Source organism: Podarcis tiliguerta, assembly GCF_965153285.1.
Source record: "Podarcis tiliguerta genome assembly, chromosome: 9".
In the NCBI taxonomy this organism is placed as follows: Eukaryota; Metazoa; Chordata; class Lepidosauria; order Squamata; family Lacertidae; genus Podarcis; species Podarcis tiliguerta.
In genome coordinates, this window is record NC_139542.1 from 25,366,603 (window position 1) to 25,380,709 (window position 14,107).

At 39.6% G+C, this 14,107-nt stretch overlaps 1 protein-coding gene across 4 annotated transcripts in view; it reads right to left on the minus strand.

Moving 5' to 3' along the window:
- Positions 1-14,107, minus strand: part of ZGRF1 (zinc finger GRF-type containing 1) — a 29,868-nt gene that overhangs the window by 5,525 nt on the left and 10,236 nt on the right. For all 4 annotated transcript variants that reach the window (XM_083456999.1, XM_083456997.1, XM_083456998.1 and 1 more), the window contains 11 exons: positions 13,319-13,974; positions 12,341-12,473; positions 10,521-10,699; positions 9,058-9,245; positions 8,382-8,521; positions 6,934-7,080; positions 5,418-5,532; positions 4,397-4,647; positions 3,481-3,640; positions 2,815-2,892; positions 1,227-1,374 (listed from right to left, as the gene is read on the minus strand). In XM_083456999.1, coding sequence (XP_083313125.1) covers positions 1,227-1,374; positions 2,815-2,892; positions 3,481-3,640; positions 4,397-4,647; positions 5,418-5,532; positions 6,934-7,080; positions 8,382-8,521; positions 9,058-9,245; positions 10,521-10,699; positions 12,341-12,473; positions 13,319-13,974 — 2,195 coding nt within the window. The remainder of the gene's footprint in view (positions 1-1,226; positions 1,375-2,814; positions 2,893-3,480; positions 3,641-4,396; positions 4,648-5,417; positions 5,533-6,933; positions 7,081-8,381; positions 8,522-9,057; positions 9,246-10,520; positions 10,700-12,340; positions 12,474-13,318; positions 13,975-14,107) is intronic.

Here is a 14,107-nt window from a genome sequence, read left to right on the forward strand (position 1 = left end):
CCAGAACGAATTAAGTACTTAACCCAAGGTACCACTGTAGTGGCAAGGGGAAGGGATCAAGGCTCAGTGGTAGAGGGGTCATGGCACTGTGGTTTCACAGAATCATAATTGTAGGGTTGGAAGGGACCACAAGGGTCATTGACTTCAATCCCCTGCAATGTAGGAATCTTTTTGCCCAACATGGGGCTTGAACCAATGACTCTTGAGATTAAGAGTTTCATGCTGAAACCCTGGAGAGCTGCTGCTAGTCAGAATAAACAAGACTGGGCTAGACTGACCAATGGTCTGGCACTGTATATGGCAGTGTCACGGACTGGTTGGATGCAGAGGAATGGTGGGACGAACCAGCTGGGGAACCCCCAAGGGAAGAAGGCTCACAGCCCGGGGATTGGTGAAGGGACGACAATGAGAAGAGGGAGATGACTGGGAGGAGGATAGGTAACAGCTGAAGAGGTAACAGGGCTTAGTGAGAAGAGAGAAGTCCAGAATCAGAGCCAGAAATGGAAGCAGAAGAGGAGAGAGGCCAAGAGGCAGAGATGGGCCAGGCTTGTGACAAGGCATGGGTGTCTCCTCTTCTTGTTGTGACAAGCTCCCCTCCCTCAATGGTCTCCAAAAACCAGCAGAGGCATGAAGTGTGAGGAGCAAAAACAGACACAGTCTCCAATTGCTTGGGGAAAACCCTGGAGAGAAGGTGACATAGCTGGCTGGGAGGCAGGCACCTTTAGCCTCGGCAACTGCTTCATGGGAGCAAGACCTGAGTTGCTGTACTCATTAGGCCCGACACTCCTGAGCAGATCTTATTTTGCTAATAGTTACCTCCAGCTTTCTTGTGATTTACTGTCGTCTTACTCAGCTTCCTATGTTCACCTTTTGCCACAGCTACGATCCCGATCCAAATCAATAGTAGGTGTAGGGAAACTCATTCAGATCAAAGGATCTTGCTCCAGCAATAGCTACACCAGTGCAAGATCCCCAACTCAATTTTGAGTAATTCCATCCTCACACTGCAGTCCCATACCCCATAGCCCCCATTGTTCAGAGCCCCCCAATCTTCTGGAGAGGGTTTTGGGAGCTGGTACAACTGGGAGGAGGAGAAGAAGAAGACCGGTCACATGAGCTGCTGCCTACTCACACCACCATTGGATACAAGCATGATTTTATTCCACCATCATTGTACAACATTAGTACAGCACGTACTTATCTTATGCCACTTAATTTTATTTCACCTGTTGCAGGAGAGCTTTGTTGGTTCCCAGCTTATGGAGTTCAATGGTCTTTCTTACAAAGATCTTTTCTGCTAGGGTTAAATCATCCTTCATCAGAGCATGCAATTCTTTCAGTTGTTCACTTTCAGATCCTGAGCCAGCATGCAAGCTTTAAATTGTAGATAATTGTTCAATTGTAGATAATAATATTGAATGAAAACAATGTAGTCATAGTAAGAAACATATGTAAAAGACACCCTTCTGTTTTCCATGTAGTTTGGTGATGAAATCTAGAAATAGGTTCCTTAAGATAGTAACAAAAGACGCCATGTGCAGATCCTGTACTTTGCTTTATTTTGCAAATGATACAAAAAGGGACCAAATGTTTCAATGCTCCCTCATGTTTACAGAAAACAAACAAAAAAAACCCACCTCCTTTGCACCCAAAATTTAGCAAGTCAGGGATTGCCAGAAAAAAATCTTTGTATCTGCAGGGACTCTTTTATATGGAGGACCATTCAAACATTCTGTAGTGATAACAATCCAGCAACATCTTTTTTATTTAAATATGTATACATTTCCCTATCAACAGCTGCTTTCAGAATGACTTATAAAAACTGAAACAATTGACATAATTAAAACAAAAAATCAAGATGACAAAACAGCAGTACAGCACAGCAAGATGTAAAACTGGCAGAAGATTAAAAACACAGGATGAAAAAGTAGGCCCTTTGGGGAAAATTAAAAAAAAAACTATCTGTCTGGTACAAAGACAAAGAAGAAAGGCATCAGATGAACTACTCTGAGTTGAGAATTCCAAAGATGGAGTGTCATTACCAAAAAGATATTCCCTTTCATCACCACCTGCCTTACTTCAGAGAGCTGCTTGGGAGCACATGGAGAAGAAGCTCTGACGACCAATGCAGTGTATGTGTGGGAATGTATGGAGTAAGTACTACTCCCATTTTAAATGTCAGGAAGATGTAAGTCTGGTTTAGATTCCTGATGGTCCCACATGGCCACTGGTAAGAGGGCACAGGGCTACATGGAAGTGTTGATTGACTAAACCTGTGTGAAGCCGATAGCTTAATCAATATGATTTTGTATACTCGTGGTGCCTTGGAAAGATCACACAAATTGTGGCCACTGCTTGTATAGGTTCCACGAGGCAGAACTGGTCATACAACTGGGGTCTCTACGCAAACCCTGCTTGGCTACAAGCCAACTAGTAGAAAACACAATTCAACAGGGGTCCCGTGAAGAGGGCAAACCAAGCCTCAGTCAGATTACCATTGCAGCCATATGCATACTTATTTACCAACAACTCCAAGGAACTGAGTGGAACTTACTATCAAAAACACACAATATACTGGCCTGGAAATGTCTTGCCTGTGGCTAAGTGGCAGACCAACTACAGCGCCCAAGTTTTAAATGAGTAACTTACTTTGCTTCTATTGTTTCTCTCACACAAGCAAAATTACAGCTGGGGAATTTGACTTAATTCAAGTTTTCAGTGTATGTGGTATTTCATTCACTTTCAAATGATATATGTCACACAAAATGTTCTATTAAATAACAACAAACAGGCTGAAGATTTTAGGCATGTTACCTGTGAGGAAGAATTGGCTTAGCAATTTTTCTAATACTTCCCACTCTAATAAATTCTTCAAATCCAAGATCTAGGAGGCTGTGGGGGAAGGAAAAAGACACGAACTAACATTTATTATAATGAATTCTAGCACCTTTATTTTAATTTCATCTTTCCACATTCTTTATTCTTTACCCACCAGTTTTAAAACAGGAAAATGTTCATATGCAAACTTGGAGAATGCCAATGCTTTTGGAGAAAGTCTCTACCAATGGTAGCAATTCTGGTGAGGAGCCAAATGACTGCTTCAGGGACAAAGACAGACTAACCTGAAGCACAAGGAGGAGCCAGTAGAAGGACTCCCATTGGTGCAACCGGGCTTCTCCCCCCGCCCTGTACACCCCCAAAATCTGCATGTAGCTTTAAAAAAATACAAGGCAATATGGATACACCATTCATACAGTGAAAAGTGGTATTCTTTTCATAACTCTACAAAAGGTTGCTTTCGAAAGTTAGTTTGGAAGTGCCTTCTATACAACATCTCTAACAAGGAAAGTGGAAGACACATTGTGCTACTTTGAAGGATCCAGGGAAGGTGGCAGAGTTTATGAGTTAACAATGCAAGCAAATTATTGAAGCAGCAAGAGAAAAACAAAACATGTCCTATGCAGAACAGTATGTACTTACCAAAGCAGTACCCTGTCCACAGCAACATTTGTGGAAGAAGAGAGCAGTACTTTCCATGGCACCGACTTTTTGCCATCAGTTCCTTCACCGGTTTCAAAGATCTGTACTAAGAATAAGATAACAATGGCCAGCAAATAACTTTTTCCAGATCCAAACACACCTGTATGTAGAGAAATCAGAGATTCAGCCCAAGTAAATGCAAAATAACATATAAAATATTCTTAACCACATATGCATAGATGTAACTAACTAAACAAAAAGAGTAATGGGTACCACAGTTGAAAGTTCACTAACAAAATCATCTGAGTGTGCTGTGATAGTGGCAAGTTGAGACAAAACTCTCTCCTAAGTTTTGTTATAACTTGCATATCACCTTTAGACGTGTGTGGAAGTAGATTATTAAAAATAATAACAACAGCAAGTAGAGCATCCTTAACTTAAGGAGCATGGAATGTTTTTCTGCCATGGGGCCAGCAATGATTCTGGAGTGCCCAAATTTATGCAGTAGTTTAGCTACGGTGCTACAATGTAAATCCCCACCGAGGACTGGCAGGACTTAACAGGGTGATGGGTCCTTGCAGTCCATCTGCTCACACTGGGTGGAAGGGTGGGGTAGGAGAAGCGTTGGGCAACACTGGAGCCAATGCAATGGAGCCATCAGATCCAAATTGGGTCCAATATCATCAAGCAGTAACAGTAGACCCCAGGCCAGCTCAAGCCCTCCTCCTCTCCACAGCACCCTCTTTCAGGACTTTCCATGGGCTGCTGAACATGGGCTCTTGCTGGAGGCACACTTGACCACTTGTTTGGTGGTGCAATGAGGAGTTGCCGGCAAAGTGAGGGTAGTCCAATAAATGTTTGAAATAAAGACAGAACTGTAGAAGCAAGCTATTTAAGTTCGCATAAAACAGTTTACCGTGTATGATTGTTATTGGAAGGGCTTGCCGTTTCCCAGTTTCTGTATCGATTCCTTGCAATGTCATCATGGCACCTATCTGAATCAGTGCCGTAGCCTGATCTTTATTCAGATGAAATGTCTGAATCATATTGTTTGCCAGATTTATAATAGTTTCTGGACTCAGGGCTCCCGTAGTTATTGTATTTGTGTTTAAGGCAGGTGGTTTAAATTTTTGCTTGTTGACTCGGCTACTAGAAGCTTTAAAAGACCTAAAAAGTACAATATTGGGTACATTTAGAGGCAAATTGTCATATAATTAAATCACACCTGTGTTAATTAAAGGATTTAAATCAGGAGAGAGTGAAAAGGCAGTGTCCAACATTAGTTATACTCTGAGTAGACCCACTCAATAGATTTAAGTTATTTCAATGTGTCTGAATATCACTAAGCTATAAGGTTTTAAATGAAATTTATTTACATCACTAAATGTATGAATCTGCATCCATTTTTAAAATAAATTACGATCTTTATGACTCTACATTCACACATTTCAAGTTGTTTTACTTTTTATCTAAATAGCTTGCCAGCTTTTCAGTCCCCACCCCCACCTCAATTCAATACTTTTTTGAGGGGGGTTTGAACATGCACACAGATGAGCAGTGGAAATTGTGCTCCTCTTAAAAGTCATACTTAACCAAAACAATATCATCATCGCCTACTTTGTCTGATTTTAAATATACAGAATCTTGCAGCTACGACAATTCACCTACAGGTGCTTAAATTACTAAAACAAATACATTCCACTTTGGTTTTTGAAAGTTTTCTTAGTTTTCAGAAAATTGCCAGAACACAGTGAGTGCAAACATATGCTGTTAATAGTATCTGCACAGTCTTATCTTGTATATTTCCAAAGAGAAATTAGTTTGCAATGTTCATTCTATGCAGCATAAAACATTATCCTTTCCCACCTATTTCAAATGATAGTACAATCTACAGTTTATAAAAACTGAATTGAAATATAGATAGTAAAGCTACCTACTTTGTTAGCAGATGCTCCATTATTGGTAAAGTGCCTGAACTGATGTTTTCTTCTATATTTCTCAAAGTTGTAAGCTCAGTACTAGCGTTGCAAACTAGCAAAGCATGAACAATCACTGAAGAAGAAGAAATGTTACAAGGAAGAAGAGTAACTAAATGTACTTGGCTACAGAAAATTAACACTTGCATGACTGTTTGCCCCCTCCCCCCCCAAAGTAAATAGCAGACATAGGGGGACTAATCTGGATTAAGGGCCCTGGCTGGAGAAAGGGCATGGGGATTCAACCCTTTGACCACCACTGTGATCTCAATATAGATTCAACTCTTTGTACCTACTACAGTGGTACCTCAGGTTAAGTATTTAATTCGTTCCGGAGGTCCGTTCTTAACCTGAAACTGTTCTTAACCTGAAGCACCACTTTAGCTAATGGAGCCTCCTGCTGCTGCTGCCGTGCCGACGGAGCACGATTTGTGTTCTCATCCTGAAGCAAAGTTCTTAACCTGAAGCACTATTTCTGGGTTAGCGGAGTCTGTAACCTGAAGCGTATGTAACCTGAAGCGTATGTAACCCGAGGTACCACTGTATTGTACTAGAAAAAGCTCCCCTTCACACCAATGTAAGGTATTCTATTTTGATAAGGTAATTATAATATGTACACTCCAAATAGAGTATGATTTTTCACTGTGTTTTAAAACAAGGCTTTAATTTGTTTCATACCATCTCTGTTGCAAGACTTAAATAAATTCTTTTACATTTCTGCATTTCTCTGCCTGTTATAGCTCCACTCACTACTAATATGAACCCATATAGGAGGGTTCATATGTTGCATTGTGATGCATCAGATACTACCCATTGAGCGTCTCAGAAGCCTAACATTTCGGTTTTTGAACGCCAAAAACCCGGAAGTAAATGCTTCCGTTTTCGAATGCACCTCGGAAGTCAAACAGCTTCTGCTGAGTTATTTTCAATTTTCTCCATGGAATTTGCCGGCCACCCTTTGCACCTTGGTTTTAGAACACTTCAGAAGTCAAATGATCTTCCGGAATGGATTATGTTCGAAAACCTAGGTACCACTGTACTTAGTTCCCCTGTTTCTTATATCTGTCACTATGTATGTTGTCCATACACTTTCAGCCATGTCTGTGATCCTCCATGAAAGGTAATCAATTGTGTTTCTACCCAATTCATTATTACACTATCTCCACCCCTGCTTTCCTCCTCTCCCCAAGCTACCAGATATCTCACTTTAGGATTAGTTAAATAAATGAAAACATTACTCAACTTTCAAGGGCCAAATATATGAATACCATTTAATAAGCTTTTCAAATTAACATTATTTCACTTTTAGCATCACATCTCTATGGCAATTAAAAAATTGTTCTGGGCATTTCCTTCATGCCTATTAGATCTTTCATCTTGCCATCATTTCTCTTGGGCTTTTTTCCCTTTTGCATACCAAAAGTTTGAGAAATTGATAATTCAGTTTCATAGCATATTAAGAGTTGGGTGTACTTACTATTTGAGCGCCAGTTTGAGGGACTGTAACCTTTGAGAGGTACCAACTCCAATTCACTGCTAGAGGATGGTCCGTAGAAAACACTGCTTGCAATGAAAGTATCCAAGGGTGCAAAGGTCAAAGTCTTGGAAACAACCCAAAGATCATCTGTCAATGAGTAAATGAGTTTTATCAGTTGCATCAAATCACCAGCTTCTGAATGGACAAAATCAAATCTGGACTAAGTCTTTTGCAGAAAATAAGTTATGTCCCATCTTATTTTTTATTTCCAATTCTGCTTGTTCCAGAGGAGTCTTGTGTGCTTTGCCTTCTTTAACTAAACAGTGTCAGGTAAATTTTGGCTGCAATACTAGGTATCCTATGTATCCTATTGAACGAATGGGGGTTACTTCTGAATAGAAACATAGATTGTACAGTATATCTATTTTCATATTAAGTATTAACGTAGTCTCAAGATTTCTATTTAAGTTTGTAGAGCTTTCCCCCAAGGTTTGTTTTAATTTTTGTTCTGCGTGGCACTTCAATCTTGCACTAATGGGGGTGGGGAGTTATGACAACTGCCTACACAGGTTAATTTATAAAATGAAATTGAATTGATATGTAGATTATCCACTTGTAGCAATAACCCACTTTTTAACCAATTAAGGCACAAACAAAAGGACAATTCCAGGATACCAGGATTAATTCTAACAAAGTGACAGCCTTATCAATTATTTGATATATCTAGAATAGTGGTCCCTCCCCAACCCCTGCAAGAAAAAAAAAAAAAAGACTGCAACTGAAGATGTGCTATGCTAACCGTGGATTGAAGCTACAAAATCTATTAGTAACCAAAGTATCGAGGAGCTACAAGTAGTCTTCACATATCTCACTTTTCTGACACAGTCAGTAGTAAGTGTTCTCATGTATTCTCTTACATCTTATACTAAGATTAATTAGTATTTCTTTCATCACAGGTGCTGTGTCATGAAATTGATATGGTATTCCTTTGAAAGCTGCATCCATTTGCGTGAGAATCATGTGTCTTTTAAAAAAGGAAACAACGCTGTTCAAACTTAATTAGCAAGACATATTACCATTTAATCTTGTTTGGTCACTAGAACTAGAGAGAGGACTGCCTATACAGTCTCAGGCACCACTTTCCTAAATGAGTTCATTTCACTAGACAGAAGCAACGTATAGCATAAAGGTCAGGGTGCAATGCCTTTGAACAGAAAACTATGTATGAGCTATATAAATCAGGCCACACTGGAAATGGAAATCCTTTCCTCTATGCAAGTCAACACCCTGAAAATGGATATATGTACACATATACACACATATGCAGTATTTCCAAAGACAAATCTTAATGTGAATATACTTCAAAATAACTGAGGCTCCTATGTGTGATATCAATGGTTTTAGTTACGTTTTGCTCTGTTACAGTAAGATGACAAGAGTCCACCCACCTTTGCTGTATGCAGATGAGTGCTCCTTTTGGTTCAGCTTAAGATATAATTTGCTCTTAGAATCGCAATCAAGGTTCGCATTTGCAATATTGAATTTCTTCAGTTTACCAAATTGTTTCCTTTGAATATCAAAGGCTTTCCTATTAAAAAAAAGAGAGAGAAATATACTGAATAAGACATTATGATTTCTGGGCTGCCTTTAGATTTGACACAAGTACTGATTTACCAGAAGACTGCAGCAGAGTAAAAAAAAAACTAAATTATGTGAACAACCACACATACCACATGCAATATTGATTAAATAACTATTAAACTCTTCATTAATATTAAGAAATGATGATTTAAAAGTATCCAAACAGTTTCATACACTCAAGTTGTTTCAGGGAAGAATTTCTTGAACACTATGCTGCATAACAAATATTAAAGCTGAGGTAAAGTAGCTCTATGAATCTGTGCCATTGCCTTGATCTCACTGGGTCTCCACGCTACCTGCCCTGATACTCTCAGGTAATACTGGGGCTTTTTTTTATACAGACACTTTTGCAAAATAATGTGAAAAGGTCAAGTCTGAAGTAGCAGAGAACATTTTTGATTATTACCTTTCTCTAATGGATGTCAGACCAGTAGCTCAATTTCTACTGAGCCAGGCAGTAATACTCATGTTTAGTTAACATACCTCATCAGAAGCTGGCATTCTTCATAGAGGGAAACATTTTGACTCCTGAGGTAGGTTCCAATACTCTTTGTGTCGTGAAGTACAACACCAGGCCTACTTTCCTTCTGTCCAGGGTGTACATCCTCTAGCCACTTAAAAAAATTGCATCGATTACCTTTAGGAGCATCACAGGCGTAGAAAAGGCGGCCCTAGAACAAAATGAAAGCCCAAAAGCTAAGTTATATGGAACAGGCTGACCACCCTACACCAGCTCGTTAAAAGTATTAAACTTCACTTCTGAAAAAGGTTGTGAAAGTTAGGGAAAACTAAGCTTCATAGAGCCATGGTTCCTCAACAGCAAGATCAGTAACCACAGGAAAGCTATTCCCTATGGTGGCACCCATGATCTGAAATTGTCTGCCTTTGTTGCGTTGTTTCTGTTTAGCACTTCTGTGTCTACAGTTCTGGCAGAGGTTTTCAACCTTTGGTAGTCCATGGCTCCCTTGACCAACCATATTCTTTCTGCAGCTCCCCTGTGGGGTAGAGGGGGATCCCCACTTATTCGGGGGTTCCGTATCAGGGCATGTGTAAGTGGAAATTCCCCTGTTCCGCGCCTGCCCCTTTTCAGCACTGTTCTTGGCATGCGTGCAAGTGGGAGAGCACATGCTGATTGCATTCAAGTGGGGATTCCCCTGTACCTGGTAAAACTTACGGTATGTTGTTTCGTCATTTAGTCGTTTTGCCTATCATTTTTTAAGGCTTAGAATTTGGGCAATACAGATCATTAGCCCACTTGCCTATGTCAGTAACTTTCTGCAGTTTTATCCCTTATCCACGATTCAGCCAAAGTTAGGCACTTTACAGTTCTCACATCTTGAAACGCATTCCCAATTCCCCTTGACATAAATGAGCCTTAAAAGAGCTTGACATTGGGTGGATAGTACTCTTGAAAAGTCATATCCCGTTAAGTTCTAGATGCATTGATCAATGACTAAGAACACTCCCAAGATTAACAGATCCTGAAATAGCCCCCCACTTTTTGGACAACACCTGGAAAAAAAACAATCACACTATTGAAAACTAACATAGCATATGCTTAGCAGCTAAATAAACAAAAATAGTAATGCAACCCATTATTACATCTAGTTGTGCCCTGAATCCATTTATTCTGAAACATGTTGCATTGAAATCAGGGGGACCTCAATCCCAATAAATTAGCATGAGTGGGGTACTACAGCATCTCATTATTATGATGTCCACCCCCCCCCCACTGTCATAGTAATTAATCATTTTTAATAATATTGATGTATATGATAAAAATGTAAGCTCATTCATTAAACACAATTCTATATGCAGCAATTTAGATATTCTAACCATTCAGTTTTACAAAAATATATAAATCTATGGACTTATGTATGAAATGACCTTCAGCATGTATTGTAATATTTCTGTAGAGTACACTTGAGATTACACAAGAAACTTACCTTATTTCGACCTTCCTTTTTAACCATAACAAGTTTACTCGCCATCTTGTGGTTGCAGAGTGGGGCTGAATTCTCTTGTCCTTGCCCTCTTTTCACTGAGGTATAGAAGGATATATCTACTTTTTCCAGAGCTCGGTGTAGTTTTTGCGACAGCTCAAACAGCAATATGTTTAAATGTTCTTTACACAAAATAGAAACAATAAAAAGTATTTTTTTTAAAAAAAAAGTTCAGTGTAGTGGGGAAAACCTATTAACTGTAAATACAACTCCTTTGTGTGTCAAATATTGTTAATTTGAGCTCCTCCAGAAATCTAACCAGTTTCTCATTGCGACTCTTTAAAGGTAATGGAATCACTTTTAAAACCTAGGCTTTGGTAACCACCAGTTTGGATTACTGAAATGTGCCATGTGGAACTACCTGTGGGATTGGCTCAAGAAGCTGCAGCTAGTGCAAAATGCAGTGGCTTGGCTGCTAACTGGGGCAGAATATCACCATCATATTACACCACACCTGGAAGAATTGTACTAGCTTCCAGTTAGTCAGTGGGCTAAGTTCAAGGGACTGGTAGAAAGTCATACACACTTTGGGACCAGTGTACCTAAAAGACCATCTCACCCCTTATGTACCCAACCAGGAAGCCAATTCTATACTCTGTAGGAATTGGGCCTTAGTGTGGCAGCACCAACCATTTGGAACTCCCATTACATGAGAAACAGGTGCCTACTGAAGACATTCCCTTTACAATAAGCCTTTTAATTGGAGAGTTTTGCCCCCAGTTTATACCTGTTTTGCACTTGATCTTGTTTTTAAATGTGTTTTTTGTTGATGTTTTTATGGATAAATCACTTCAGAACGTTGCATAGGAAGCAATTCATAAATGAAGTCATTAAATAGTTACCACAAAGTGGCTCCCCAGAAATAACAACTTGCGAATTGTCTTCAGGCAGTGGCTGAAACACCCTGGAATTATTTGACCGTATAGTGATTGCTGACTTAGAGGAAGAATCAAATACGTTTCCCACAATTTTAGGTTCAATACTTTAAACAATAGCAAATGTTTTGAAGGTTTTCCAAGCTCAGCAACTGCAGTTCAACTACTCCCAGAACACTGGCAATGAAACATCTAAATATAGCCAAAGTCCTGCATTCTGCTTATCCATGGGTTTGTGGCTTTTATAATTTTTTCTCATTCGTACTTCATATGTAACATACTGTATATTATGAACTCCTTGCTTCAGTCATGTATCTTTTGGTATGCCATTTGTTTTTCCCAAGGAAAACTACGTATTATGCTGAGGAACCATAGTTAGAACTCCTGGTGGTCTTATTTGCACTTATAATCAAATTTGCACTTAAATGTTGGGGTGAACAGCAATTATGGGAAATTTAATCCTCCTACCCATTCTAAATTGGTCCCCTAAAACTTTGTTAATCTTGGTTGGTGGGGGTGGGAAGAGAGAGAGAGAAATGCAGCTTGCAAGAAGCAATTTAGATTGGGAAAGTGGTATGGAACAAAGCAGTTAAACATCCGCTTCTCCAGCATTGCTTCTCCATTAAAATACAGAGACCCTTTGAGTGCTTTTAACCAAAAATGAAAACAATGCACAGATGAGATTTTCTGAGATGGTGCAATTTAGACTGCACAGGCAACCACAGAGCTGGCTGAGAATGTGGGTTTGAAGGCCAAATCCCTGTGGCAACTGTTGAAAAAACTGTTATGAGGACACTCACTCAATATTTTATCTCAGATTTTGTTGCCCCCTAAGAACAACCATCAGTGAATGTACTGCAATGTGGAAATTAAAGGTGTTAGTCATACCCATCAAAGCAGAAGTAAAAACCTGCTTATAATGTGCAGGAGACTGAAACTCAGCTGGGATATACATCTGTCTCTTAGGAACATTGGTAGAGTTCACCATTTCTATACTGGGAAAGAACAATTCACAGGTGTTCTGAAATATAAATAAAAGGTATGCATGTAAAATTATATTTCCTTTCCATCTGATTTAATACATGGGTAACATATATTCAGGCATATCATATTAGAATTAGAGCACTGACCACCCTCTTATTCCACACTGACATTAAATATCCCACAAACTGCAATCATGGGGATTTTTATACTCATGTTTGCATTCTTTCTGCCTATTTACTTCTCCATTTCTCAGAGCCACAGTTAGTGATTGGGTGAGCAAAGACTTGTACCATAGCTGTGGGAAAACTACTGCTATGGCAACAGGTTTTCAGCTCTCTTCAAATACATCACCACCTGCAGGATATCTTGTGAATAGCAAAGGGGACTTTTGTGAGATTGCTCTGGTTGCAGCACTACATGACAATGCATATACAAGGGGAGACAGTCCAGTTCTTTGCTGCACTGCTGAGTCAAAACACTGAGCAGGAACAAGAGGAAGAGGATGCTTGCAAGCCCCTTTTACATTTCTGCAATCAAGAAAAGCAGCAACCCTAAGGACTATAATGCAGTACAAGGACATATAACTCCCACCTTCACTGGGCCACTTCTGTGGGTGGTCAAGGACTTTGTAAGAGAAGCATTGTCAGGAACCTGATGTTCTATAGTGAAATATTTTTTGATGTAGACAAAAAAATGCAAGATCAGGGTTGATTTCCTTTATATAATATTTCAAATTGAGCCATAAATGCTACTTGAACATGTAAAAAACAAACAAACCACTTTATAGATGAACATATGACTAAACTATCAAATATTCACAACTATTATTGGAAACTGCTTTGGCAAAATCTATTCCTGAGACTTTTGTGAACAGTTATATACCTTGGTGTGTCTGGTTGAACTGTGGCAATTCAGCTGACCTAGCACCTTTAGTCCTTCCTCAGTGGAAAAATTCTGATTTAAGTGCAGAGAAAGTTTCTGTCCTTCTGAAACAGAATCTTGGCTGCTAAAGTTTCGCTGCTGTTTACAAAGCATGCTTTTCAGCATCTGCGGATGCCCAAAGTCTGGAGGGCTTTCATTGATGGCATGACTCCAACCCTCTCCTATGTCATGCAGTGGCATTCCAAAGGCACTCTCAGCTCGGATGTCATCAGTCATGACCACTTCGCTGCTGTTTTGAGTTCTCAAGTCACTATGAGTTGTGTTTTGGTACTTCTGCCACTTGCTTTGTCTCTTTTGTTCTGATACATTAGGGAATGCAGACTGTGTGATCGCCCCATGTCTTTCTTCTCTACACTTTTCATGTACAAAGGTTTCACACATCCTGTCCTCAGGCCCTAATATTTTTGACTTGCCATACATGCTTATTCCTGAGAAACCAAAGGACTGCTGGCCTCGCTCACATGTCTTTCCACTGGAATAAACTAAGTCAGGAACTTCTCCATCTACAGGTACAGTCACAACTGGAGTTCGTGCTCTAAGGGGCAGTAGGAGTATAGATGTATCATCATCTTCTGGGCAGCTGGACTCTTCCATCTCTATGAAGCAGAGAGTTTTAGAAAGTGTCAATATTCAAAACAATGTCTTCTCTCCAAGTTTCCTGAGTGCTCTACTCCGATTTCCTTAAATCTTGACTTTTCTACAGCAAAGATTTTGGCTGCATTTGCATTT